At 44.0% G+C, this 25,268-nt stretch overlaps 1 protein-coding gene across 1 annotated transcript in view; it reads left to right on the top strand.

Moving 5' to 3' along the window:
* aacs (acetoacetyl-CoA synthetase) overlaps positions 1-25,268 on the top strand; it is a 141,167-nt gene that overhangs the window by 47,894 nt on the left and 68,005 nt on the right. The window contains exons 7-10 of the mRNA XM_069933205.1: positions 9,806-9,887; positions 13,934-14,084; positions 21,755-21,835; positions 22,993-23,117. Coding sequence (XP_069789306.1) covers positions 9,806-9,887; positions 13,934-14,084; positions 21,755-21,835; positions 22,993-23,117 — 439 coding nt within the window. The remainder of the gene's footprint in view (positions 1-9,805; positions 9,888-13,933; positions 14,085-21,754; positions 21,836-22,992; positions 23,118-25,268) is intronic.

Below are 25,268 nucleotides of genomic sequence, written 5' to 3' on the forward strand. Positions count from 1 at the left end.
GCTCTCCACTCTGCTCTGGATCACCTCGAAAACAGCAACTCATATATTCGGCTGCTCTTCATCGACTACAGCTCAGCCTTCAACACCATCACAGCTGGTCAACAAGCTCCAAACCCTGGGTCTCTAGACCTCCCTCTGAAACTTGATCCTTGATTTCTTCATTGGAAGACACAGTACAAATTGGAAACAACGTTTCCTCCTCAATGACGATCCACACAGGCGGTCCTCGAGGATGCATGCTAAGCCCACTGCTCAATGCACTTGTACATGTTCCAGTCAGTTCGCTCAAAGCAGACTTGGAGTTCATGAATAGGTGTACATCCATGACTGTGTGGTCAGGCACAATTCCAATGCTATCTACAAATGTGCCCATGATTCTACGGTTGTTGGCAGAATTTCATACGGCAATGAGAATGCATATAGAGATAGATCAACTAGTTGAGTGATGTCCTGCCAACAAATTTGCACTCAATGTTAGCAAAATGAAGGTGATGACTATGGATTTCAGGAGGCAATCAGGAGAACACAGCCATTTCTTATTGAGGGGTCAGTAGTGGAGAGGATCAAGAACTTCAAATTCCTGAGTGTCAACATCTCCGAGGATCTGTCCTGGAGCCTCTATGTAAATGAAATCACAAAAAGAAGTTTCTCCAACAGCTAAAAACTTTGTGAGGAGTTTGAGGAAATTCGGTATATCACCGAAGACTCTAGAAAATTTATACACTTGTACCACGGAGGGCATTCTAGCTGGTTGCATCACTGTCTGGAATGGTAGTGCCAACGCTGAGGTCCACAAAACACTCCGGAGGGTTGTTAACCTGGCCTGTGACATCACGGGCACCAGAGTTCACTCCATCGAGGACATCTACATGAGGCGGTGTCTTAAGAAAACAGCGTTTATGCTCAAGGACCCCCACCACCCAGTCCATTCCCTCTTCACTGTGGTACCATCGGGGGAAAAAGGTACAGGAGCCGAAAGATGAGCACTCAGCGGCACAAGGACAGCTTCTTCCCCGCTGCCATCAGATTCCTGAATGAAGATGAACCACAGATATTCCCTGACTTTGACATTTTCTTGCACTATTTTTATTTGTTTTGTCAGATGGTTTATATGAATGTATGAACAATGGATTTTGTGACATGTTCATGACAATAAATTCTGATTCTGAGTTTTAAAAGTGACAATTTTAATCTCTTCTATTTTCAATATTTTATTTTTGATTTTTTTTTCAAAATATACATAATAAAATCTTGAACAACACAATATATTAAACTTTTCTTACAAACAATGTCAAAATTTTTTTCCCTTCCTCCGTCCCCCTTTTCATATATACAGATCCGCACACTGTCAGAGCGGACATATCGTTTAAATATTTAGAATACAGGTGGGGAATCTTGCACCAGCAACTTAAATGGCAACTTTTCACAATTTGACATGACATTTGTGGGCATTACTGAGTATAGGTCCGTATTATTCCATTAAGAAGGTAATAGATGAACCACTGCAAAAGTTGCATTTTGAATTCTGGCACTGGGATTGCAGACACCCAGAAAAAGTTATCTTGTCAACAATTCAGGGTTTCTTTTTAAAATTCTGAATAATCAGGTTTGTTCATTGGCATCACTTTGCTTTTATTGGTGTTAATCTTGGACCCTGATATCTCTCGATGTTCTTTCAGTTTCATAGGAAGTTTTTTTATTGATTTATCTGGTTCTGTTAAATATACTATGACGACATCTGCAAATAGGCTGATTTTATATTCTTTCTCTTTTATTTTTATTTCTTTTATCATAGTTTCTTCCTTATCAACTCTGCTAGTGGTTCAATAACCAAAGTGAACAGTGAAGGGGACAATGGGCATCCCTGTCTTGTTGACCTGCTTAATTTAAAGTGATCTGATACATATCCATTTATTACTACTTTTGCTAATGGTCCATTATATAATGCTCTAATTCAGTTCTTTCTTTTTTCTTTCTTTGGCTTGGCTTCGCGGACGAAGTTTTATGGAGGGGGTAAAAGTCCCCGTCAGCTGCAGGCTCGTTTGTGGCTGACAAGTCCGATGCGGGACAGGCAGACACGGTTGCAGCGGCTGCAGGGGAAAATTGGTTGGTTGGGGTTGGGTGTTGGGTTTTTCCACCTTTGCCTTTTGTCAGTGAGGTGGGCTCTGCGGTCTTCTTCAAAGGAGGTTGCTGCCCGCCAAACTGTGAGGCGCCAAGATGCACGTTTTGAGGCGTTATCAGCCCACTGGCGGTGGTCAATGTGGCAGGCACCAAGAGATTTCTTTAGGCAGTCCTTGTACCTTTTCTTTGGTGCACCTCTGTCACGGTGGCCAGTGGAGAGCTCGCCATATAACATGATCTTGGGAAGGCGATGGTCCTCCATTCTGGAGACGTGACCCATCCAGCGCAGCTGGATCTTCAGCAGCGTGGACTCGATGCTGTCGACCTCTGCCATCTCGAGTACTTCGACGTTAGGGATGAAAGCGTTCCAATGGATGTTGAGGATGGAGCGGAGACAACGCTGGTGGAAGCGTTTTAGGAGCTGTAGGTGATGCCGGTTAATAAATTTTTAAATGGCAATCACAGGTGATACGTTACCTTGGTATCAGAATAGATAACAACCTAAAACATTTATACAAATTAATCTATGAACTATTAATTTAAAAAAAAAGGAAGATTTAGAGAATTGGAAAGAACTACTGTTAACTTTAATAGGAAGAGTAAACTGTATTAAGATGAATGTGTTCCCATGAGTGCAATATCTATCCCAAATGTTACTAATTCCCCTGACAGAAATTTTTTTTTTTTTTTGGAAAACTGAAGAAAATAGTAAGGAAATTTTTATGGAAAGTTAAGAAATCAAGAATAGCGCTAGAAAAATTAACATGGAGTTACAAACAAGGAGGGTTACAGCTACCAAACTTCAAAAATTATTACAGGGCAGCACAGTTAAGGTACTTATTAGATTTTTATCAGAGAGGAGAAAAACTGGACTGGACTAAGATAGAATTTGACAAATTTGGAGAAAATATCCCAGAACACATACTTTAAAAATGGGATAAAAAATTGGTGCAATATACCAATTCACCAGTACTACATCGCATAATTAAATTATGGAAAAGAATATACCTGGAAGAAAGAAAGATAAATGATCAAATACCAAAAATGATATTAACACAAAACCCATTAATCCCCTTTATAAAAGATAATTTATTTTTCAAAGAATGGGAAAGAAAAGGAATCAAGAAAATAGAAGATTGCTTTTTGGGAAATAATTTATTAACATTTGATCAATTAAAAGATAAATATGGAATAACACAAGGTACAATGTTACATATTTCCAATTGGAAATTTATTTAAAAGATAAACTGGGAAATAGCTTGACATTACCAGAAAGTAGCAGCTATGAATATTTAATCACAAACACATGATAGTTAAAAAATTTATTGCCAACATGTACATCAAATTGCAATATAAGGAAGAGGATGAAACAAATTATAAACTGAAACAAAGTTGGGAAAAAGATTTAAACAGAGATAAAGAACGAAATATGGAAGGAGTTATGTAGAGGAACAATGAGGAACACGATAAATAGTAGATTAGGTATGATTCAATATAACTAGCTACAAAGATTATACATTACTCCTCAGAAATTAAAAGAGTGGTACCCAACAGCATCGGATCGATGCTTTCGTTGTAAACAAGAGACTGGATCAACATTATGTGCAATTTGGACATGTTCAAAAGTAAAAACTTTCTGGGAAGATCTAAACCTAATATTAAACAAAATCACAAAAAATAATATCCCAAAAGATCAAAAAAAATTTCTGTTAAATAACATAAGAGACAAAAAATTAGGACTAAAATTAGACAGACTCCAAATAAAATTTATTCTAAAAGTGCTAGCAGTAGCCAAAAAATGTATTCTGACAACCTGGAAAATGGAAGCAGTGCTATACAGAAATAAACAAGTATATTTCATTAGAAAAAAATTACATACTATCTTAAAGACAAGTGTACATTATTCGAACAAATTTGGGAACCAGACATAAAATGTCAGAGAATGCCGACCACAAACCTCCATCTCTTAAAACGACATAATTATGAGCACAATATGATTTAAATATGTGAAAGTGGATGATACAACTTTTTTCTTTTTTGCTTTTTGTTATTTCTTTGTTGTATGTGTTTTATTATTTATTGATTTTTGAAGGGGGTAGTGAAGAGGAGAGGGATGAAAGTGGGGGAAAAAGAAGAAATGCCACTGTATATATTGATGATGAACATTTGTGGATGTTGTTATTGATATGACCCATAGTGCAAGAAATAAAAAAATTTAAAAAACCAATTCAGAGTAAGTTGATAGGGTGGCACTGAATTTGCAGATGAAGCAATTTCAAATGCACATTTTATTTGTCATGATATTATTTTAAATAGCTTCATTTCAAATAATTGGTACATGATTCTAATGTTCTTAGCGACTGTACTGCGCAATGATTAAAATAATTCCAATTCAACCAAGTGTCATAAGGTTTGGGTAAGTTGACTTATTTGCATTTTGAACATGTAAGAATGCCAGGCATCAAGCAGTACTCAATTTTATTCCTTTGGGCATAAAACTTTGGATTTAATTTAATTTTACTTGATAGACCTGGTATGTGTGCGGTTTTGGACCCCCTATCTTAGAAAGGATGTGATGTTGTAGGAGAGGGTCCAGAGCAAATTTACTAGGATGATTCCCGGAATGCAAGGGCTAATGTACGAAGAGTGTTTGGCAGTTCTTGGGTTGAATGAGAGGAGATCTCATAGAGGCTTTTTGTATTTTGAAAGGTTTAGATAGGGTGGATGCGGGTAAGATGTTTCCCTTGGTGGGTGAATCGAGGACAAGGGGTCATAGTCTGAAAGTTAGAGGCTATCCATATAAAACAGAGATTAGAAAGAACCTCTTTAGCCAGAGGGTCGTGGATCTGTGGAACCCGCTGCCGCATAGAGGCCAGATCACTGGGAATATTTAAACAAGAAATAGATAAGTATCTCATTTATGAGGGAATCAAGGGATATGGGGAAAGGCCAGAAATTGGAATTAGTGTAGAGCAGCTTAGTATAGAATTGTGGAACAGACCCGATGGGCCTAATGGCCTGCTTCTGTTCCTTTGTCTTGTGAAGTCTATCTCTGATAAACTTTTATTACAAGAGAATATTATTTTCGTTGCAGTTGATTTGAAACTGCTTGGGTCAGTTCAATTAAAAAAAAATCTAAATTTTGGCTGTTCGACAGGAAAGTCTTCTTTCTTTCTTTGGCTTGGCTTCGCGGACGAAGATTTATGGAGGGGTATGTCCATGTCTGCTGCAGACTCGTTTGTGGCTGACAAGTCCGATGCGGGACAGGCAGACACGGTTGCAGCGGTTGCAGGGGAATATTGGTGGGTTGGGGTTGGGTGTTGGGTTTTTCCTCCTTTGTCTTTTGTCAGTGAGGTGGGCTCTGCGGTCTTCTTCAAAGGAGGTTGCTGCCCGCTGAACTGTGAGGCGCCAAGATGCACGGCTTGAGGCGATATCAGCCCACTGGCGGTGGTCAATGTGGCAGGCACCAAGAGCTTTCTTTAGGCAGTCCTTGTACCTCTTCTTTGGTGCACCTCTGTCACGGTGGCCAGTGGAGAGCTCGCCATAGAACACGATCTTGGGAAGGCGATGGTCCTCTATTTTGGAGACGTGACCCACCCAGCGCAGCTGGATCTTCAGATTGTACTGTGCACAAAAATTCTGGAGGAACACGGCAGGTCAAACAGTGCACTTTAGATAGCAAAGATAAAGATACATCACCAATGTTTTGGGCCTGAGTCCTTCATCGAGGTATGAGCAAAGATCAGGCAGGTGCCGAATAAAATTGTAGGGGGAGAGGAGCAGGGGGCTGCAGGTAAGAGGTGGATAGGGGTGGGAGGGCACAAGAGAAAACATGGAGAGGAGATGGGTTTCCGAATGGAGAGGGAAGGGGTCAGAGAGCTGGACGAAAGGAGACACAGGGAAGGGAGGTAGAAACGGGAGTGGATGTTAATGCCATCTGGTTGGAGATTGCCCAAACGGAATATTAGATGTTGCTCCTCCAGTGCACAAGGCCATGGACAGACATATCGACACAGGAATGAGGCACGGAGTTGAAATGGTTGGCCACTGGGAGGACTCTGCCATTGCTATGGACATAGCGATTGTGCTCAGTGAAACTTTCTCCCGGTCTGTGTCCAGTCTCTCCGATGTAGAGCACCAGATGCAGTAGATGTCCTCAGCAGATTGACAAGTGAAGTGTAGCTTCACGAAGAAGGTCATTTCAGGGCCGTGAATAGTGATAAAGGAGGAGGTGTGAGTGCAAGTGTATCACTTCATGTGGTCACAGGGGAAGGTGCCAAGAGGGCTATTAGTGGGAAGGGATGAGGGCGTCATAGAGGGAGTGGTCCCTGCAGAAAGAGGAGAGGGAAGATATCTGGTGGTGGGATCATTTTGTAGCTGATGAAAATATGTTGGATGCAGAGGCTGGTGAAGTGGTAGATGAGGACATAGGGAATCCTGTCCTTGTTATATCTATGTGTGGGGGTGGGGGGGAGGGGGGTGGCAGAACAGATGTGCGTGAAATGGAGGAGATGCAGAAAGTCAGGGCGAGCCAACCTTTTAATTTTTAATTTAGACTTGTGCACAATAGCAGGTCATTTCGGTCCACGAGTACATTCCAAGGGTGTAAGTTAATTGGTTGGCACCGACTCTTGGGCCGAAATAGCCTGTTACTGCGCTGTATGTCTAAACTAAAAATTAAAATTAAAAGGTTGGCCAGCCCTGTTAAGTGCTGAGTTGATAGTGGTAGAGGGAAAACCATGTTTTTTTTTGAAGATTGAGGACATTTTGAATGATTTGTAATGGAAGACCTCATCCTGGGAGCAGATGGGGTGGAGACACAGATATTGAGAAAGGAATAGAATCCTTGCAGGGGACCTGGTGTGAAGAGGTTAGGAGCTGGTGGGTTTGAGGAAAGTATGTCTCCTGAGATGGAGATGGAATGATTGAGAAAGGGGAGAGTGTTGCCAGAGATGGACCAGGGTGAAATTAGCAGTAAAGTGAATAAAGTTGCTGAGCTCATCATGGGTGCATGAGGCAGTGCAAGTGCAGTCGTCAATGTAGCGGGGGAGGAGTTGAGGAGCAGGAGTGGAGTTGAGTTGCAGAAGAAGAGTTGAGGAGGGGGTAGACGAGGAGTGGGAGAAGAGTTGAGGAGGTAGACTTGAGGAGTGGGGGAGAGTTGAGCGGGTAGACTTGAGGAGTGGAGGAAGAGTTGAAGAGGAGAGGAGGAGTTGAGTAGAAGAGTTGGGATAGATGAGTGGAAGAAGACGAGGAGGGGGTAGACTTGAGGAGCGGGGAAGAGTTGAGGAGGGTAGAATTGAGGAGTGGAGAAGAGTTGAGGGTAGAATTGAGGAGCAGGAGAAGAATTGAGGAGCGGAGGAAAAGTTGAGGAGTGGAGGAAGAGTTGAGGAATGGAGGAAGAGTTGAGGAGTGGAGGAAGAGTTGAGTGGAGGAAGAGTTGAGTGGAGGAAGAGTTGAGTGGAGGAAGAGTTGAGTGGAGGAAGAGTTGAGTGGAGGAAGAGTTGAGTGGAGGAAGAGGAGGAGTGGGGGAAGAGTTGAGGAGTGGGGAAGAGTTGAGGAGTTGGGAAGAGTTGAGGAGTGGGGGAAGAGTTGAGCAGGGGAAGAGTTGAGGAGCGGGGTAAGAGTTGAGGAGCGAGGGAAGAGTTGAGCGGGGGAAGAGTTGAGCGGGGGAAGAGTTGAGCGGGGGAAGAGTTGAGCGGGGGAAGAGTTGAGCGGGGGAAGAGTTGAGGAGCGGGGGAAGAATTGAGGAGCGGGGGAAGAGTTGAGGAGCGGGGAAGAGTTGAGGAGCGGGGAAGAGTTGAGGAGCGGGGAAGAGTTGAGGAGCGGGGAAGAGTTGAGGAGCGGGGGAAGAGTTGAGGAGCGGGGGAAGAGTTGAGGAGCGGGGGAAGAGTTGAGGAGCGGGGGAAGAGTTGAGGAGCGAGGGAAGAGTTGAGGAGCGGGGAAGAGTTGAAGAGGAGAGGAGGAGTTGAATAGAAGAAGAGTTGGGATAGATGAGTGGAAGAAGACGAGGAGGGGGTAGACTTGAGGAGCGGAGGAAAAGTTGAGGAGTGGGGAAGAGTTGAGGAGTGGGGAAGAGTTGAGGAGTGGGGAAGAGTTGAGGAGTGGGGGAAGAGTTGAGCAGCGGGGGAAGAGTTGAGGAGCGGGGGAAGAGTTGAGGAGCGGGGGAAGAGTTGAGGAGCGGGGGAAGAGTTGAGGAGCGGGGGAAGAGTTGAGGAGCGGGGAAGAGTTGAGGAGCGGGGGAAGAGTTGAGGAGAGTGGGAGGAGCACAAAGCAGCACCATTGTAGCAAAGCAAGAGTTGAGGAGCTTCGCCTCTGTAGGCTTGTGGCTTGGGTTGCTCCACATAGCCATGCGAGTACTCATGATGATCCCTTTGACTTGGAGAAAGTGGGGATGAGTCAAAGGGAAGATTACTGAAGGTGAGAACAAGTTCCACCAAGCGGAGGAGGGTGGTGGTGGAGCAGGAGGGGAACTGGTTGGGTCTGTTCTTCTTTTCTGTGTTCATCCCCTCCCCCTCCCCGCCCCTCCCCCGCCCCCCTCCCCGCCCCCCTCCCCTCCCCGCCCCTCCCCCCGCCCCTCCCCCGTCCCTCCCCCGTCCCTCCTACCATTTTATTCAAGTCTTTTCCTCCTTTTTGCTCATAGCTTGATGAAGAGTTCAGGCCCAAAATGTTGGTTAAGTATCTTTATCTTTGCTACGTAAAGAAAGCTGTGTGACTTGAGGAGTTTCTCCAGCATTTTTGTGTAAACTCTAAACGTTGGCTTGTGTTACTGGCATTGATGAGTTTAAATCATTACGTGCTTTGAATAGGTGATTATTCCTTTTCAAGTCCAGGGTAATTCCTGCATCCAACAAAAGCCAAAGCTAGTCTTGAACTAGATTTGCCAAGCATGCATGAATTAACAAAGTTTTTATTGGATTTAAAAATATTCTTGTCAAGTTTAATAGCCTCTTGCTGAAAAAAACAGATTAGGAAAACCTGACAGGAAATCAGATCAGACAGCATCTGTGGGAAAAAGAAACCACAAAGGCCCTTTATCAGAACTGGGGAAAGAAGGGAAATAAGTTAATTTTAACCCGGCGAGAGTATGGGAGAGGGATGAAGGACAGAGGGAATATTTGTGATGGGGCGAGACAAGGTGTGGATGAGTGATGTAAATGTGGGGAGGATTAGTGTCGATTGGTGCTGGATGGTCAGACTGTCCTCGGTCTGACCATCCAGCCCCATCGATGTCAGTGTGTACAAACAAGCCTGTTTCTGCACTGCTTGACACGATGACGAAAGACCTTCTATTGAACCTGTAATTAACAGCATTCCTTTGCAAAAACAGACTACAAAAATGTGGGATCATGTGACTGTCCTGGTCCCTTGGCTGCACAATTTTAGCCCCAATGATATCAGATGCCTCACTGCCATAGTCGTTCTGCAAGGGAGAACAGTCTCCAAGTAACAAACCTGATGATGGTTTGTCAGCTCAGATTTTACCTCTGGCTCTTCTCTGACTTCCATTTTGAACCCAGTGGATAGGCTTTGAAGTGGGTTGATTTGTGCATTGCAGATAATTTTCCATTGGAACGTTGGTTTAAAAACCAATATGTTCTAGCCCTATGTTGATGATTTGCAACTTGTGCTACCTCAGATGTAGTGTTCAGATCGAGAAAGGTGACTTTCTTATTTACCTCTACAGGTTTGCCTGACTTGGAGAAGGTAGTCCTAATACCATATGTTAAATCAAAAGAGGCCGTGGACTTGTCTAGGATACCGAACAGGTGAATGATGTTTTCATAGCAATGTCAAATGTTACCACTGTGCATCTAGTATGACTAATTTCTCGAGTTTCTGGTACAGTCAATTATCCCAGTGGTCTTCATAGTTCTACAATCAGTAATGAGCAGCAGAAACTTTGACTGTTTGATGAAGGGAAAGTTTGTACAGTAAAACCCTGGTATCCGGAACCTAAGGGGATTGGTAGATGCCAGATAAGTGAATTCTCTGGTTACTTGAGATTGCGTGTTTCATGGATTGGCGAACTAATGGTGAGGTGCGCCAATTTTAAACTTCCGTATTCTTATCTATTTATTTTCCTAGATATTTTTTCCTGGTTGCTTGAGGTTGCCGGTTGCTTGAATTCCAGATAATGGGGGTTCTTAACTGTACGTAGATAAGAGAGCGAGAGTGGTGGATATCAAAGGCCAATGGCTTGGATGGCCATTTACCAGAGTGTTGGTTGGTGAGTGGATCCCACAGGTTAAAAACCAGACTAAAGTTGAGGTACAAAGCGCACATTTATTTCAGGGATACAAACGGGACAACAGGGACAATATACGAGGCAAACCTCTACATGCATTCACAATACACAAGGGGTAAATATACACTTCGGATAACAAGGGTGAAACTGACAGACACTGGGGGAAATTAGGTGAATGCACACATTGAACAGTCAGGATCAAAGTTATTCTATGTGCTCCCACCCCTTGACCAGTACGGACACGGCTCTTGCTATCTGACCTCGGGACTCCCCCCAACCCAATGTGAAAGATGCTACTTAATGTGTCACGAGGAATCCAAAGAGGCAGAACAAAGGGGCACCTGGTCCTTTATAGTTCTGCAGCCAGTACTGGGAGGGCCAATCACTCGGGGAAGGTTGGGCCCTTTTGGCTGCTCTGGCCAATGGCTCGAAGCCAAATGCAGGGGCTCAGCAGGGGTCAGCCGGGGTGATTCTCCTGGGCCAATTGGGTGAAGGTCAGGGATGAGTCTGGGCGGGCTGCCGGTGATTTAGGTGGGCCATTCGCATGGGTCACTTTGATGGCTTGGGCTGAGTCTTTGACCCTGTTGGCAGGTAGTGGGTCCTCCCAACAGGAGCGCAGCAGCGCCACCCCGGTGGTGGACGCTGTCTGTCCATTAGACGGAGCTAGGGCAAACTTGCAGACCCCGGTGGTGGACGCTGCCTGTCCATTACACAGAGCAAGGGCAAACTAATAGAAAGGTCCTGTGGAGCGCCACCCCGGTGGTGGACGCTGCCTGTCCATTACACAGAGCAAGGGCAAACTCACAGAAAGGTCCTGTTACCGGTAATGAGACAGAGAGCCAAAGGTGGAAATCCATTTGCCAGTAGCTTGGTTTAAAAAAAAACTTGCACTTTGCAAGACAAATATTTAAATAAAAATAGAAGAAAATCTGTTAGTGGGGAGAGGTCTTGGTCACTTTGGTTCATGCTTGCTTTGAAAATTATTGAATTTGCTCGAGACGAGAATTGTTGAAAGGCGGTGAGATACCTTTATTTCCTGTGGCCACCTTCTAACATTACACATTTCAAACAAACTCGGGCTAATTAAAAAGTGGTAGGATATCACCTTTTGTTCCATTCTGTGTGAAATGACTAACTTCTGAAAACTGCCTACAACTTGGATCTTGCTCGTTTCCCCTCCAAAACACCTCTCTGCATGCTGAAATCAAACCCAAGCGCGAGAAGCACTCAGTAAGTCTGTGGAAAGAGAAGCGGTTGATCTTTCAGATCAAGATCCCTTCATAAGAACTGGAAAAGAGAAAAGTTATTTTTAAATTGTAGGGAAATTGGGGGTGGGGTTGGGGAGGGATGAAAACAGCAAAGGGAAAATCTTGAAGATCACAGGGTTCCCATGAGATCTGTGGCAGCGTCTATCTCGTTATTTGTGTTAATGAGTCAATTAAAGTGGAGAGAAATGGACGAAGAGGTGAGGGCAGTTGGATCGTGAAAGCAGAGACAACGGATCTGAGTTGGACTGCTGATAAATATATCACAGGTTGACGTTAATTAACGGGAGACTTTTTTCACTGAATGTGTTTTAGTTTGAATGGCATTCTGTTGGGGGAAACTCCGCAGATTGAGCAGCATCGGGGATGGGTGGAGGAGAAAGAACAGTGACTGTTTCTGGGCGGGACTTTCCTTAATGACCCGAATCATGGCCATTCCTTTTCTCCCACGGCACTGAGTCCCTCCAACAGGACCATTTTGTTGCACTGGGTTCCAATGGCTACAGTTTCTTGTGTGTCTTGTGACTTTTATAGTTCAGTTGAAAAGAAAAATTAGAAACAAAATGAGCTTGAATTTTTTTAAAAAAAGTGCCTTCACTGACTTTGGGTAGTGTCGGCAGAATTCTTTGCAGTCCTATAAGTGTGGTCGTTAATGATGGCTAGAACAACACAGCTGCTGCTCTGATCAAAGGAGTGTGAAACCGTGTTGGTTCAGGAATATAGATTTGCCTCAAAATGGAGAGAATGGCACCTTTGTTTGAGTAGCATTAGATGATCTTAGAACATGAAAGACATTGAAAGAGGCCGGTAAGAGTTGTCCTGGAACATTGTTCTGGATCAGCATTTCTCAACCTGTTATCTGGGAACCTCTAGTGAGCAGTGGGTTTGTAAGAATTTTTGATGCGAATGTGCAGTGTACAATAAACTCGATTGTTACTATTTTTAAAAGGCAGTCCATGGAGATGCGGTGGTCACATATTTTACTGATCCGCCAATCACATGTAAAACAATGTTGTAAATTTGACAACCAAAGAACAAAATTTCTCAAAAATTCTTCCCACCAAAACAATACTCCTGTCAATATGATCTGGGAAACATCTGTGATTTTTTTTTAAAGCAAGGTCTGAGGGTTACTGGCATCATTTCAAAGAGAAAGCTATATCATTGTGGGTCATCTTTCAAGAATCATTGAATAAAAACAGTGTCATATTGCACGAAGTTGCTTTTGCCTACTGTAAGGTGGACGGATTCGCCATCGGCAGAAATTGCTTGAAGCGCCTCTTACAGTCAGAAAGAGAAGCAAAACAGAATTCCCCCAGAGTCACCGAGTGTCCGTGTATTCATCTCCAGCACTTCCGCAGCCACACAAAGTCCAGTCCGTACTTTCGGTGACCCGAGCTCCAGATCTGAACCTCCAATATGATTAGAAATCCTTCAGAGCCCTCGGTATTCTGGTTCTGGTACTTGGTAACCCTTCAGCCAGTTCTGAGCCAGTCTCCTGCAGCCTGGTGCGAGTCCCTTGACCACAGTCTCCAGCAGCCTGTAGCCTGCGTGGGTTCCTCTCCTTGAGTCCTTAGCAGCCCGCCACCTGTGTGAGTCCTTCATCCGCAGAGCCCCTCCTCCCACAGGGTCCGCTGCTGTGGTCACCGTCCCGTGGGTCTTCTCCCTCTCAGATGGGGAGTGTTCTCCCTGTTTCCTGGTGCCCTGTGCCAGACCTGCTTTCCTGGGGACTGTAACCCCTCTGCCGATCAGAGGCGCCGCCATTTTGGGTCCAGACCCCGCGGTTGCGGGATTTTAAATAAAGCTGCTGTAAGCTCCTTTAGCAGGACATTTGAACCCTGTATGGAGCTGACTGGTTGGACCCCAAGGGAGTGCTGTGTCTCCACTCACCACTCTCCACCAACTTAAGTTACAGCGCTGTTACAGCGGCTCCACAGACTGCCATTTTTCTCCTCCTTCTGGGTGTCTCCACAAGATCCTCACACTTTTTGAATGAGGACTTGCTCCCTGCTAGAATGTCACGAGTGCAGTCTTCCTGGCTGATGTATTCACTGAGTCCAGACCGTGCTTATAGGGGCACCTTCCAGGAGATCTGGCTGCTGCCTCCTGGGGAATGTTCCCAGCCCTTTTCACATGGAGATTTCACAAAGGCAACCTGAAGAAAATACCAAAATATTTATCTTCATTGTTCGCATGAATTTTTTTGGCAATGACACTGAAGAAATATTTTGATCAGGATTTCCTTTGTGACATTTGATACAGCTTTTTCATTTCTTGTGTGTGCGTGTGTTTTTTTTTACAGTGTGTTTCTAGATGAATTCCTTGCCACAGGGAAGGAAGGAGGTCATGGCCCACAGCTTGAGTTTGAGCAGCTGCCATTCAATCACCCGCTTTTCATCATGTACTCCTCTGGTACAACAGGGGCACCCAAATGTATGGTGCATTCAGCTGGGGTAGGTGATGACTGTGATAAACATTTGAGAACTGTTTACTCTTTTTCAACTGTGATCATCCTTTATATTGCATTGAACTGGCATTCACTGAAGCCTTTAGAACTGAGATGGCATTTGTGTCCCTGCCCCTTCTCTATTGGTCATTGACTTCTGCTGAATAGTATTTAAGTTATTATTGTCTAGCTAAAGGAGTGTTCTCAAACATCAGTGAGCAACTAAGGTTACCTGACAGAGGCGCTAAGGAGCACCTGTTGGTAATAACTCTATCTTTTTCAATCCTTTTTATTGATTTAATTATAAATATAGTTCAATGAAGAAAATGGAACAAAACTGAAAATACAGTATCACATATGTCAAGATAAAACTTCAAACAGTATAAACTTGGTCTCCCCTCCACTGCACTGAATGAAGAAAGAAAAGACATTAAAAAAAAATGTGTGTGTGTATATAAAATATGCATATCTATGTCATATGTATAATATATGTAATATGCACATCTATGTCATATATGTATAATATGCATATCTGTCATATATGTAATATATATAATCTATGTGTGTATCTACGTTGGTATGTGTGTATAGATGTGTGTATCTATCACACACACACACACACACACACACACACACACACACACACACACACACACACACACACACACACACACACACACACACACAAACCCATCTGAGCAGCGTATCCTGAAGGTTATATATATTTTGTTGCCTTTTGATTTATACTGTGAGTTAAAAAACAAAGGTAAGACCATTTCTCATCTGGAAGAGTGAGTACATCTAATCACATTAAAAACATTTACATCAAATGAAAATGAGACATAAAAGGTCGCCATGTATCTTCAAATTTCACTGATGAATCAAATACACGATATCTAATTTAGTAAAAGCTCTGCTAACTTTTTAAAACAGAAGCCTGCTCCATGAATGGAGCTCATCAAAAGAAAATGTGAAGGGAAAATTGCATGACTAATAATTTGCTTTTTAATGAAATTACCCTCATCCTCAATAATTTTTGTCAAGTCAATTTATGTTTCAATTAAAATTTTATTTGGTAAAATTTTAAATCCTTTTTTGAGGAATGCAGAATTTACTGTATATACTCCTGTAATAATCTTCTGTAAAAGTTGACCAAAAATTGTGCTATTTTCCATAAATACTGTGTAAAAAATTGATCCACCACCTTCCCCCCACTCTATTTTTGGCCCTGACCACCTGCCCATCTGAGCTTCCGATGCCCCAAACAGGGATTCTCGCACCGGCCGCCTGCCCACCGGAGCACCCGATGCCCTGAATAGATATCCTCGCACCGGCTGCCTGCCCACCAGAGCACCCGATGCTCTGAACAGGGATCCTTGCACCGGCCACCTGCCCACTGGAGCACTCGATGCCCCGAACAGATATCCTCGCACCGGCCGTCTGCCCAACGGAGCTCCCTATGCCCCGAACAAGGATCCTTGCACCGATCGCCTGCCCACCAGAGCATCCAATGCCCTGAACAGGGATCCTCGCACCGGCTGCTTGCCCACCGGTGCACCCAATGTCCCGAACAGATATCCTCGCACCGGCCGCCTGCCCACTGGAGCACCTAATGCCCCAAACAGATATTCTCACACTGGCCATCTGCCCAACTGAACTCCTGATTCCCTGAATAGATATCATCGCACCGGCTGTCTGCCCAACAGAGCTCCCGATGCCCTGAACAAGGATCCTCGCATCGGCCGTTTGCTCAATGGAGCTCCCGATGCCCTGAACAAGGATGCTCACACTGGTCGCCTGCCCACTGGAGCTCCTGACACCCCGCCCCTGGATCCTCATCTTGGCTGCCTGCCCATCCGATGCAGGGACAGTCAAAAGTAATAGTCAACCCCCACAAATTTAACCTGAAAAGTTGGTCTGCAAAACTCGACTGTTACACGAGTATATATAATATACAATATGCAACGATTATAGTTTGAAAATCCAGCTACATTCTATTCATTTTAATGGTTTTTCAGTGAAACAGCATTATATCAGGATTTCTGCCTCACCCCAGCAATGGATGAGTCTGAGGCAGATCTGTCAGTGTGAGAATAGTAAAGGGAATTAAAATGACTGGCCACAGGGAATTCAAGCTTAGCCCCCTCGTACAGGTGTTTGAATAACATATTACAAAGTCATTCCCAAAACTTTTACTGACACGAGCCAGCGAGTAGCAATTGAGTTGCGTAATTTAACATTTGGTTTTCTGCAGCCTTTTGAGTTGGGGAGAGAAGAAATATTTAATGGAACTCTGATCGTTGCATGGTAGTAGAACTTCATATTAAGAGAGTGAAACAAGGAAGCCTCCAAGAGCTGTTGGAGAAACTCAGTGGGTCATAGGAGGCAAAGATATATAACCAATGTTTCAGGCCTGAGCCCTTTGTCAAGGCATAAAAAACTGGGGGAGAGGAGGAAAGGAGGGGGAGGAACACAGGCCCACAGGCAAGATGTCAAAGGTGGATAGGGGTTGGAAGGCAGAAGAGAAGAAATCCGCAAAGTGCTGGGTAGAGGGGGTTGGCTCTCTGAGTGGAGGAAAGAAGACAGAGAGATAAGGGAAGAGAGAGAGAAGTTGATGTTAATGCCGTCTGGTTCGTGTGCGCTATTAATATTAATAGAATTCTGATTATCTCTGTGTGATGGAAATTAATATTCTGTTGCCATATTTTCACTTTGTTAAATGAATTTCATTTATCACAATAGAAACAACAGAAATGGAAACTAGAATATGGAAGGGAAGAATCAGTGCTTGTGGCGTTCTTGAGATTTCAGATTTATTGTCAGAGTACATGCATGACATCACATACAACCCTGAGAATGGCAGAATTACCACTAATTGGTAATGGAAAAAATAATCTGTACACAGCAGAAAACATGTAAGCAAACAAAGAACTGTAAATAGATAATGAATGTAAACAAACTGTGCAATACAGCGAGAATAAAAGAAAATCAATAAAGTGCACAAGTAACAGTCCTCGAGTCTCTGATTGAGTTTGTGGTTGAGGAGTCTGATGGTGGACGGGGAGCAGCTGTTCTTGAACCTGGTGGTTCGAGTCTTGTGGCACCTAGACCTCTTTCCTGATGGCAGCAGCGAGAATAGAGCTTGTGCTAGGTGATGAGGGTCTTTGACTATTGCTGCTGCCCTCTGTCAGCAGCGTTCCCTGTAGATGTACTCAGTAGTGGGGAGGGTTTAGCCTGTGATGTCCTGGGCTGTGTCCACTACCTTTTGGAGGGCTTTGTGCTCAGGGGTATTGATGTTTCCATACCAGACTGTGATGCAGCTGGTCAGCACACTTTCCGCCACACCTCTGTAGAAATTTGCCAGGGGTTCTGGTGTCATACCAAATCTCCGCAAACTCCTGAGGAAGTACTTTGTTCATAATGCCATTGGTGTGTTGGGTTCACCTCCGAGATAGTCACTCCCAAGAACTTAAATTTGCTCACCCTCTCCACCTCTGATCACTGGATCATTCACCTCTGGCTTTCCTATACTGAAGTCAACAATCAGCTCCTTAATTTTGGTGACATTGAGTGCAAGATTGTTGTTGGTGCACCATTCATCCAGAGATGCTAAATGCACTTGTTAAATAGCTGATCTTATTTTTAAAAAAGTGCTTTTGTTGAAATACTGCATTTACAAATTCCATGCACTGGAAGTCAGTTTGTGATTATTTTTCTGTTCAGTGCACTGACATTTTTCAGCGCAGCTCTGTTTCATCAGTACATTGACTAAATTTAGGTGAGAGATTGGGAAAACTTGAGAATTCATCATTAGCTGCTCCGTTGCTAAGGAGTGTGCTGTTGATCGCTATTTCCAGTCAGAGCAGTTCTTAGAATGGATACACGAGAGCTGGTTGTTTTTGGCTCCAGGTCCGGGAATGTTGGGAGGTTGAAAGGGTGTAGGGTCTTGTCATGATGAATGAGTCCACTGGGTGGCAGAATTGCTTCACTTTCAAGCTGTCCCGCTGGTAAGTGGACAGTATTGTTCCTGCCTCATGAATGAAGCAGTTTTGATGTGCTCCAGTGGACATTCCTTGTACTTTGTTCGATCAGTTCAAACATCGATCCCAAGGTCACTTAATTGGAGGCAAATGGTACAAAACTGCAGATAAACAATAGACTGCAGCTACTGGAAAAGGAGGTCAGGCAGAATCCTCAGTGAAGTATTAACAGTGTATTGCCTTCTCCAGATGTTGCCTGACCTCCTGAGTTCCTCCAGAATTGTGTGTGTTACTACATTAGGCTATTCAGAATATGTGATTTTTTTTTAGCATTGATTCACATTTTAAAAAATCTTTGAGATTACATTTAAACCCAATGATTGGGGGTGGGGTGATTTGTGACAATGAATCCATTCAGCTGGTGACGCGGGTTCTATGTGATCCCCAGGAAGGGAATCTGCTGACGTGATGTGGTTTGGCTCATGCATGTCTTCAATCCAACACAATTGGAATTGGTTAACTTTTTTTGAATATTTTATTTTAATTTTAATGTAACATAGAGTCTGTATTTATCCCCACCCACCCCTCCATCCTCGTACAACTGAAAGTACCGTCAATTAAATTACCTTGATAGCAAAATGAAGAACAACCCATATATCACCCCCCTCCCAGTTTACCTTTTCCCCCCCTGGACTCCAATAACCTAGCTGTTGGTGCCAATCCCCCCCGCCATTTTGCGACGTGCCCAATGCACTTGTATCTCCCTCCCTTTCCTTGAGCTCCCTGTATTCATTCTTACTTATAATATCTTTAAACAATATGAAAAAAAGCACACCCCCTCGTATTCCTCACAATTACAATATTTCCAGTCCTTTCTCCTGATTCCCTCTCTCCCCCTTATTCACATTTATTCCTGAAGTGGTGGCAGGGTTCTTACAAAGTCCTTTGTCTCCCTTGGATCCATTTAAAAAAAAAAACTTCCTTTCCCCTCCTGCCCTTTCTATCTTCAACGTTGCCAGGTAAAGGAGGGTAAACTCGATTCCTTTTTGTTTAAGGCTCTTTTTAACTGGGTCAAGTTCCCTCCTGCGTTTCAATAGCCCCACGCTTACATCTCGGTAGAATAAAACCTTCTCCCCCTCATTTTCCTTCAGACCCCCCCCCCTCCCCCACCGCTGCCGCCTGTAAAATCCTCTCTATCCTGGTAGCGAAGGTGTGGCTGTTGGTTTGGCCCCAGGTGGGGGTGCGAGAGACTGGTGGGCCCATTCTATTAAATTATTTCCAATTTGTTCCCTCCCCCAGTGCATCTGGGATCCACTTTTTCAGGAAATCCACCATGTCTCTCCCCTCCTTACCCTCCTTTGCCCCCACAATATTCCTCCTGTTGATGTTTTATAAGGTATCTATTTTCTCCCACATCCTTACCCTATCCCTTTCCCACCCATCCATTTAGTTCTCTCTCTCAATTCTCCCTTCCTTTTCCGATACCTTTTCTGTCAGGTTTTCCAGCCTTTCTTTGATTGCCCCCTGCCCTCCCACCAGTGTATCTCTCTGGTAAAGGGCATCAGGCCCTCTGCCCCCTTTATCTGCCTTTCACCTACCTGTGATGCCCCTTTTCCTCCCTCGTTCTTCCCCTTCTTCCGACTCCCTCCACCTCACTTTCCGACTCCAGGCCGCCCCGCCACATTACTTTCCCGCCGAATCACCTCCAGGCCCGATACCTCGAATCCCCTCGGACCCGACCTCTTGGAGTAACCTTACCAGGTAAGTCTTTATTTTCTCCTTGACTTTATCTTCCAGCCCGCGGGCTCCTTCTCTCCATTGCCGACTGCTCCTTCTTGGCTCGGCTCGGCTCCCCTAACCTTTGGGCCCCCGAACCGCCTGCGCTCGACAGTGTTCCCGTCGCCACCCATGTCGCTGCTGACTCTTTCTCGGCTCAACTCCTCCGACCTCATGTCTCCGAATCTCCCTCGCCCTTCGCCGCCCGCGTCGCCATCAGCTCATCCTTGGCTCGACCCCTGCGACCTCAGACCTCCACCTCTTCCGCGTCAAACAGTGCTCACGCCACTTTGGTCGCGTCCCTCGCCGGCCCAACCTTATCGGGGCCATCCTGTCTCTCCCTCCCAGGCGGAATCTTGTTCCCTCAGGAAGCTTCACGGCTCCATTGTCACTTCCACCGCTACCAACATCTTGCTAGGTCCCAGGTTGTCCTCTCCACCTCCACCATGTGGTGAGTCTCTTCCTCTGTCCTGTCTCTTTGTTCTTTTTCCCATCTTTTACCTTTCGCTTCTCACTCTTTCTGCTACTCATATTCTTGGTTGTCTTCCTTTTGGGTCTTTTTATTTTAGGGATCTTCTTGTATCTATCCTTTATTCTCTTGTCCTTGGGGAGTCCTTGGGTCACCCTACAAGCCCCTCGCCGCCATCTTCAATCATCCAAATTGGTTAACTCTTGACACTCTGCCGTCCAGTGTGACGAGGGTGGGAATTAGATGGACCCTGGCCCACCTGTTGGCTGAGATGGGGGAAGAAGTGGTGGAGGGATGGTGTGTGATCTGCTGGTGGTCTCAGGCAAGAGGCAAGAGTAGACCTCGATTGGGGCGCATACAAATTCTGCCCGAGTTCCTGCAAAGTAAATTTTAATTGCTCGATACCATTGATGTAGTAATATCACATTTATACAAGCAATTGCTGGATGCTAACATGCTGTATTCGAGATTGGATTGGAATTATTGGGGGAATCGGAGGTGAAGAGGGTGAGCAAATTTAAGTTATTGGGAGTCACTATCTTGGAGGATCTTTCCTGGACCCAACACACTAATGGAATCGTGAAGAAAGCACGTCAGTGCTTCTACTTCCTCAGGAGTTTGCGGAGGTTTGGTGTGACATTGGAAACCCTGGCAAATTTCTACAGCGGTGTGGTAGAAAGTGTGCTGACTGGCTACTTCACGGTCTGGTATGGGGACACCAATAGCACTGAGCACAAAGCCCACCAAAAGGCAGTGGATGCAGCCCAGGACAAAACCCTCCCCACCATCGAGAACATCTACAGGGAGCACTGCTTTTGGAAAGTAGCAGCGATCATCAGGGATCCACACCACCCAGCACACGCTCTGTTCTCGCTACTACCATTGGGATAGAGGTCGAGGTGCCACAAGACTCGCACCACCAGGTTCAGGAACAGCTGCTCCCCTTCCACCATCAGACTCCCCAACGACAAACTCATCAGGGACTCCTTTACGGACCCTTATTTTTGCACTTTATTGATTTTCTCTCTCTCTGTATTGTATAAATCAGTTTCCGTTTCTGTATTTGTTAACGTGTACATTGAGTTCACTAGCAGTAAGTGGTCATTCTGCCTCGCCTGCAGGGAAAAGAATCTCAGGGTTGTTTCTGATGACAATAAAGCCGAAATCTGAATGAAGTGTAAAGGCAGAGTGGGTTGAGACTGTTCTCCTGTCAGTGTCTTATCATTTCTGTTCATTGGGAGAATTTGCTTTGCAGCTTCATGCACTGTTTGCAGAAATGTTGGTCAAGAGAGTGAAGATATCAGGATGATGTAGCCTCGAATTGTAAAATGGCTTAGAGTTTTCTTTTAACAGGAGCACGACAGCAAATAATCGCTGCACTGTGAAATGCCTTGACAATGCAACAGCAAGTCATCGTTAAAAGAAGGTTCATTAAGTATTATCTCTTCACAGGGCACACTCATCCAGCACCTGAAGGAGCACATTCTCCATGGCAACATGAGCAGCAGTGATGTCATCATCTACTATTCTTCCGTGAGTACAGACTGTTGTATGCATGAATAATGGAAAGAGCAGGAAGTTTTATCTCATCTTCCCATTGTTGGAGAGCAAATAAATCTCTGTGATTGCCAAAGTGGGTTGCGTAAGCATGGCCATTTTTTTCTCCCAAAAAAAAAACAATTATCCTTAAATTTGTTTTAATTTCTTGGAGAAAATATAAAATTAACCATGAAATTGAGAGAGCCTCCAGTGCAACGAAGCAAAATTTAACTTGGTCACAAGTGAAAGTTATTTCAAATCCGTGGACCCTACAAGGCTTCAATTCCTTTTCAAAACCTATTCACACTTCTGTTGTCAATCTGAGGTCGCCTAATATCACTTGATTGATTATTTCTCTGTCAAAACGCCTGCCTTTCACCAGCCCCCTTTTCTTTTCCATTTTAATTTTGTTCTCTTGCTGTGGTGGTCCTTAACCGAACTTCTTCCAAGTGACAGAATTGCCCGATCGCACTCGAGTGTAGAAGCTCCAGTGTGGATTTCCTTTGGTGATCGGAATCCCTGTGAATTGGGTGATCTGAGAAGGATTTCCCCATTTGTGTTCCTCTGCCCTCTCCGATTTCCTGCTTCTTGCTGTGTTTCACTCTTCGCCTTCTCCTGTAGTGTATCTTTGTCTCCTCATGCATGCTTCCTTTCCGTTTAAAATGTATCCAAGCCCTTTGCACTTCAAGAGGATGGTTGTCATTCAGAGGGGTGTAAGTGCCATTTATTTCATTCTTTGCCCAATCAGATGGACAATATAAGGTAAAATAAATCAGGTGGAACACCCTGAAAGGAATGGGCCGCTGAAGTATTAATGCTGCCTGAATACTTGCCCCATTTCTCACTAAATGTACTTTAAAACAAAATCTCTGGGTGACTTTGTGTGTGCACTGATGAAGCAGTTCCTGATGAACCCCAATTCTTTGTGCCCTTTACACGGCTATATGGCTGTTTGAGATAACCTGTTTAACTGGCTTGCAGAGAACCTTTCAAGGAATTCTGTGACAATTAAATGTAAACTTAGGGATGGGCCATGGCATGCACAGTTTGCTACCCAAATATTCCATTGGATCAAATTGTTGTACCTTCTAATAGTGTCACATGATATTTGAGTAAGAGCGTCTCTCTTCTCTTGACTCTTATTGACTCAGACTGGCTGGATGATGTGGAACTGGCTTGTATCAGCTCTTGCCACAGGAGCCTCAGTGGTTCTGTATGATGGATCTCCTCTCATCCCCTCTCCAAACGTGCTTTGGGACCTGGTGGACAAACTTGGGTAAGACTTTCTCGGTGCGGTCCTTGAGTTAACCGAACGTGAATGAAATTCAGAAGCTAAATTAGGAACAATTAAAAAAAACAAAAGCAAAAATTGAAAACAGAACATTTGCTGGAAATCTGGAATGGAAAACGGAGCAGCAGTTCAGGCAGCATCCATGGAAAGAGAACATGTAAGATTTTCAGTCTGAGCCCTTCATCAGAATGGCTTCTGCTGACCTACTAGTTTCTGATTTAAAATGCATCATAATAAAACTTCAATAAACATATAATATTCACATGAATCGTATTAATATAAAACATTTTATTTACATTTTTAAATGTCTGTCTCCAGTACCCACTGATTTAGGTATGCCAAAATTTAATTGGTAGTCAATTCATTCTGATTCGACCCAATTTTAAATGAGATGAAGGGGAGGAAATCCATAATTATGAATGACACGTAATCTACTTCTGTATTCGATGTGAACCTGGACTTGCTGATTTATATGGCCATTTTCATTGGGGGGGGGTGGTGGTAGTGGTGGTTCGGTTCCTCTGTCGAAGATGTCAACACATAGGGGGGCGTGGCAAGATGGTGTAGAGTCTAGACGTGTAATCTCGACCTCTCTGGCCAGTCTTTTAAGGACCAGTTTTTAACTCTTTGTTTTCAAGTTTAAACTTTTTAAAACTTAATTTAAAGTATCAAGGAACTGTTATGGCCATTAATGGTAAAATGATTAAACCTCAAGTGCAGAAGAAACTACATTTTCGGAGTGTTGAAGACTTAGGGCCTAAACAGCCTGCTACAGCCCCAGGTTTACTTTCTTCCGTGCCTAAACCACAAAGATTGCTTGTGGGAGCTGAAAAAATGACTACTACTCACCAGGAGAAGGACATCGCTGGAATTACCCGTTCTCAGGAGGAAGGTGCGTGTACCCCCGAAGTGGATCCCAATTCTGGCAGCCTGCTGACTTTAACGGAGGGAGCACACAAGAAGACGACTCCATTGCTTGAAATGTCTCAGGAAGTACTCCAATCTGAATATCTTGATCTCTTCCGTGAGTTTTTGAAACAACAACGGGTTGTGGGGGGAGACCAGCGTCAAACCCCTGAGGAAGTCGGGGTGCCATCGCTGGGAGTTCAGACCCGCAGTAAAACTGTTAAACTGCCTGTTGTTGAAATGCAGCAGGAGCTGCAGTTACCTGGTTCTGCCACTACGTTAGAGAAAGCAGGGCTGAGCTTTTCTGAATTACAATGTAAACAATTAAAAGTTATCATCCAGCCTATGTTGAATGAAATGACTCAAAGGCTCAGTTTAGAACTGAATAGTTAAAATACGTGTGGAAGCATCTTGTGAAGATTTTTTAAAAATTTCAGGTTGCTTTTTGGGATGTCAACACCAAGTGGCTTCTAATAGAGAAAAAGTGTTGGAGGTGGAAAAATCCGTTGAAGAATTGCGAGAACATGAGAAGGAGTTAGAGAGGAAAGTAGATTATTTGGAGAATCAAAGTAGAAGGAATAATGTGAAGATTATTGGTTTGCCAGAAGGTGTGGAAGAACAAGATCCTCTTCGTTTTTTTACCGAATGGATTCCACAAATATTGGGGCAAGAATTTTTCTCTGGAGGTCTGGTATTGGAAAGAGCTCATAGAGCCTTAAGAAGAAGACCTCTGCCTGGTCAATCACCGAGACCCGTGATAATTCGATGCTTGAATTATTTGGACAGAGAAACAATACTTCGTTTAGCAGTGCAAAATGCGAGACAACGACAAGCTCCGTTAATGATTCAGAATAGTAGAGATTTTTTCTATCCTGATTTGAGTCAAGAGGTTATTCAGCGTCGGCGTCGATTTAATCCAGTTAAAGAAGTTTTGTGACGTAAAGGCTATAAGTCTACTTTTCGCTATCCGGCAGTGTTGGTGTTTTGTGGAGACTTTCAATCTCGGTTTTTTAAGAATGAGCGTGAAGCAATGATTTTTGCTGATTCGTTGCCAGATGTAAGAGGACAAAGATGTAGCCCACCATTGTCTCCTAAAGAAAATTCTGGTTGTTCTGGAAATGGAAGAAATGGTAGAAATGGGAATGGAAAGAGTCCAATTTCTCTTGAAATGGGGTCACTGAGTTTGGAATCTCTTGGATGAATAGAATAACTTTCTTATTCTTACTTTAT

Source organism: Narcine bancroftii, chromosome 4 (assembly GCF_036971445.1).
Source record: "Narcine bancroftii isolate sNarBan1 chromosome 4, sNarBan1.hap1, whole genome shotgun sequence".
Lineage (NCBI taxonomy): Eukaryota > Metazoa > Chordata > Chondrichthyes > Torpediniformes > Narcinidae > Narcine > Narcine bancroftii.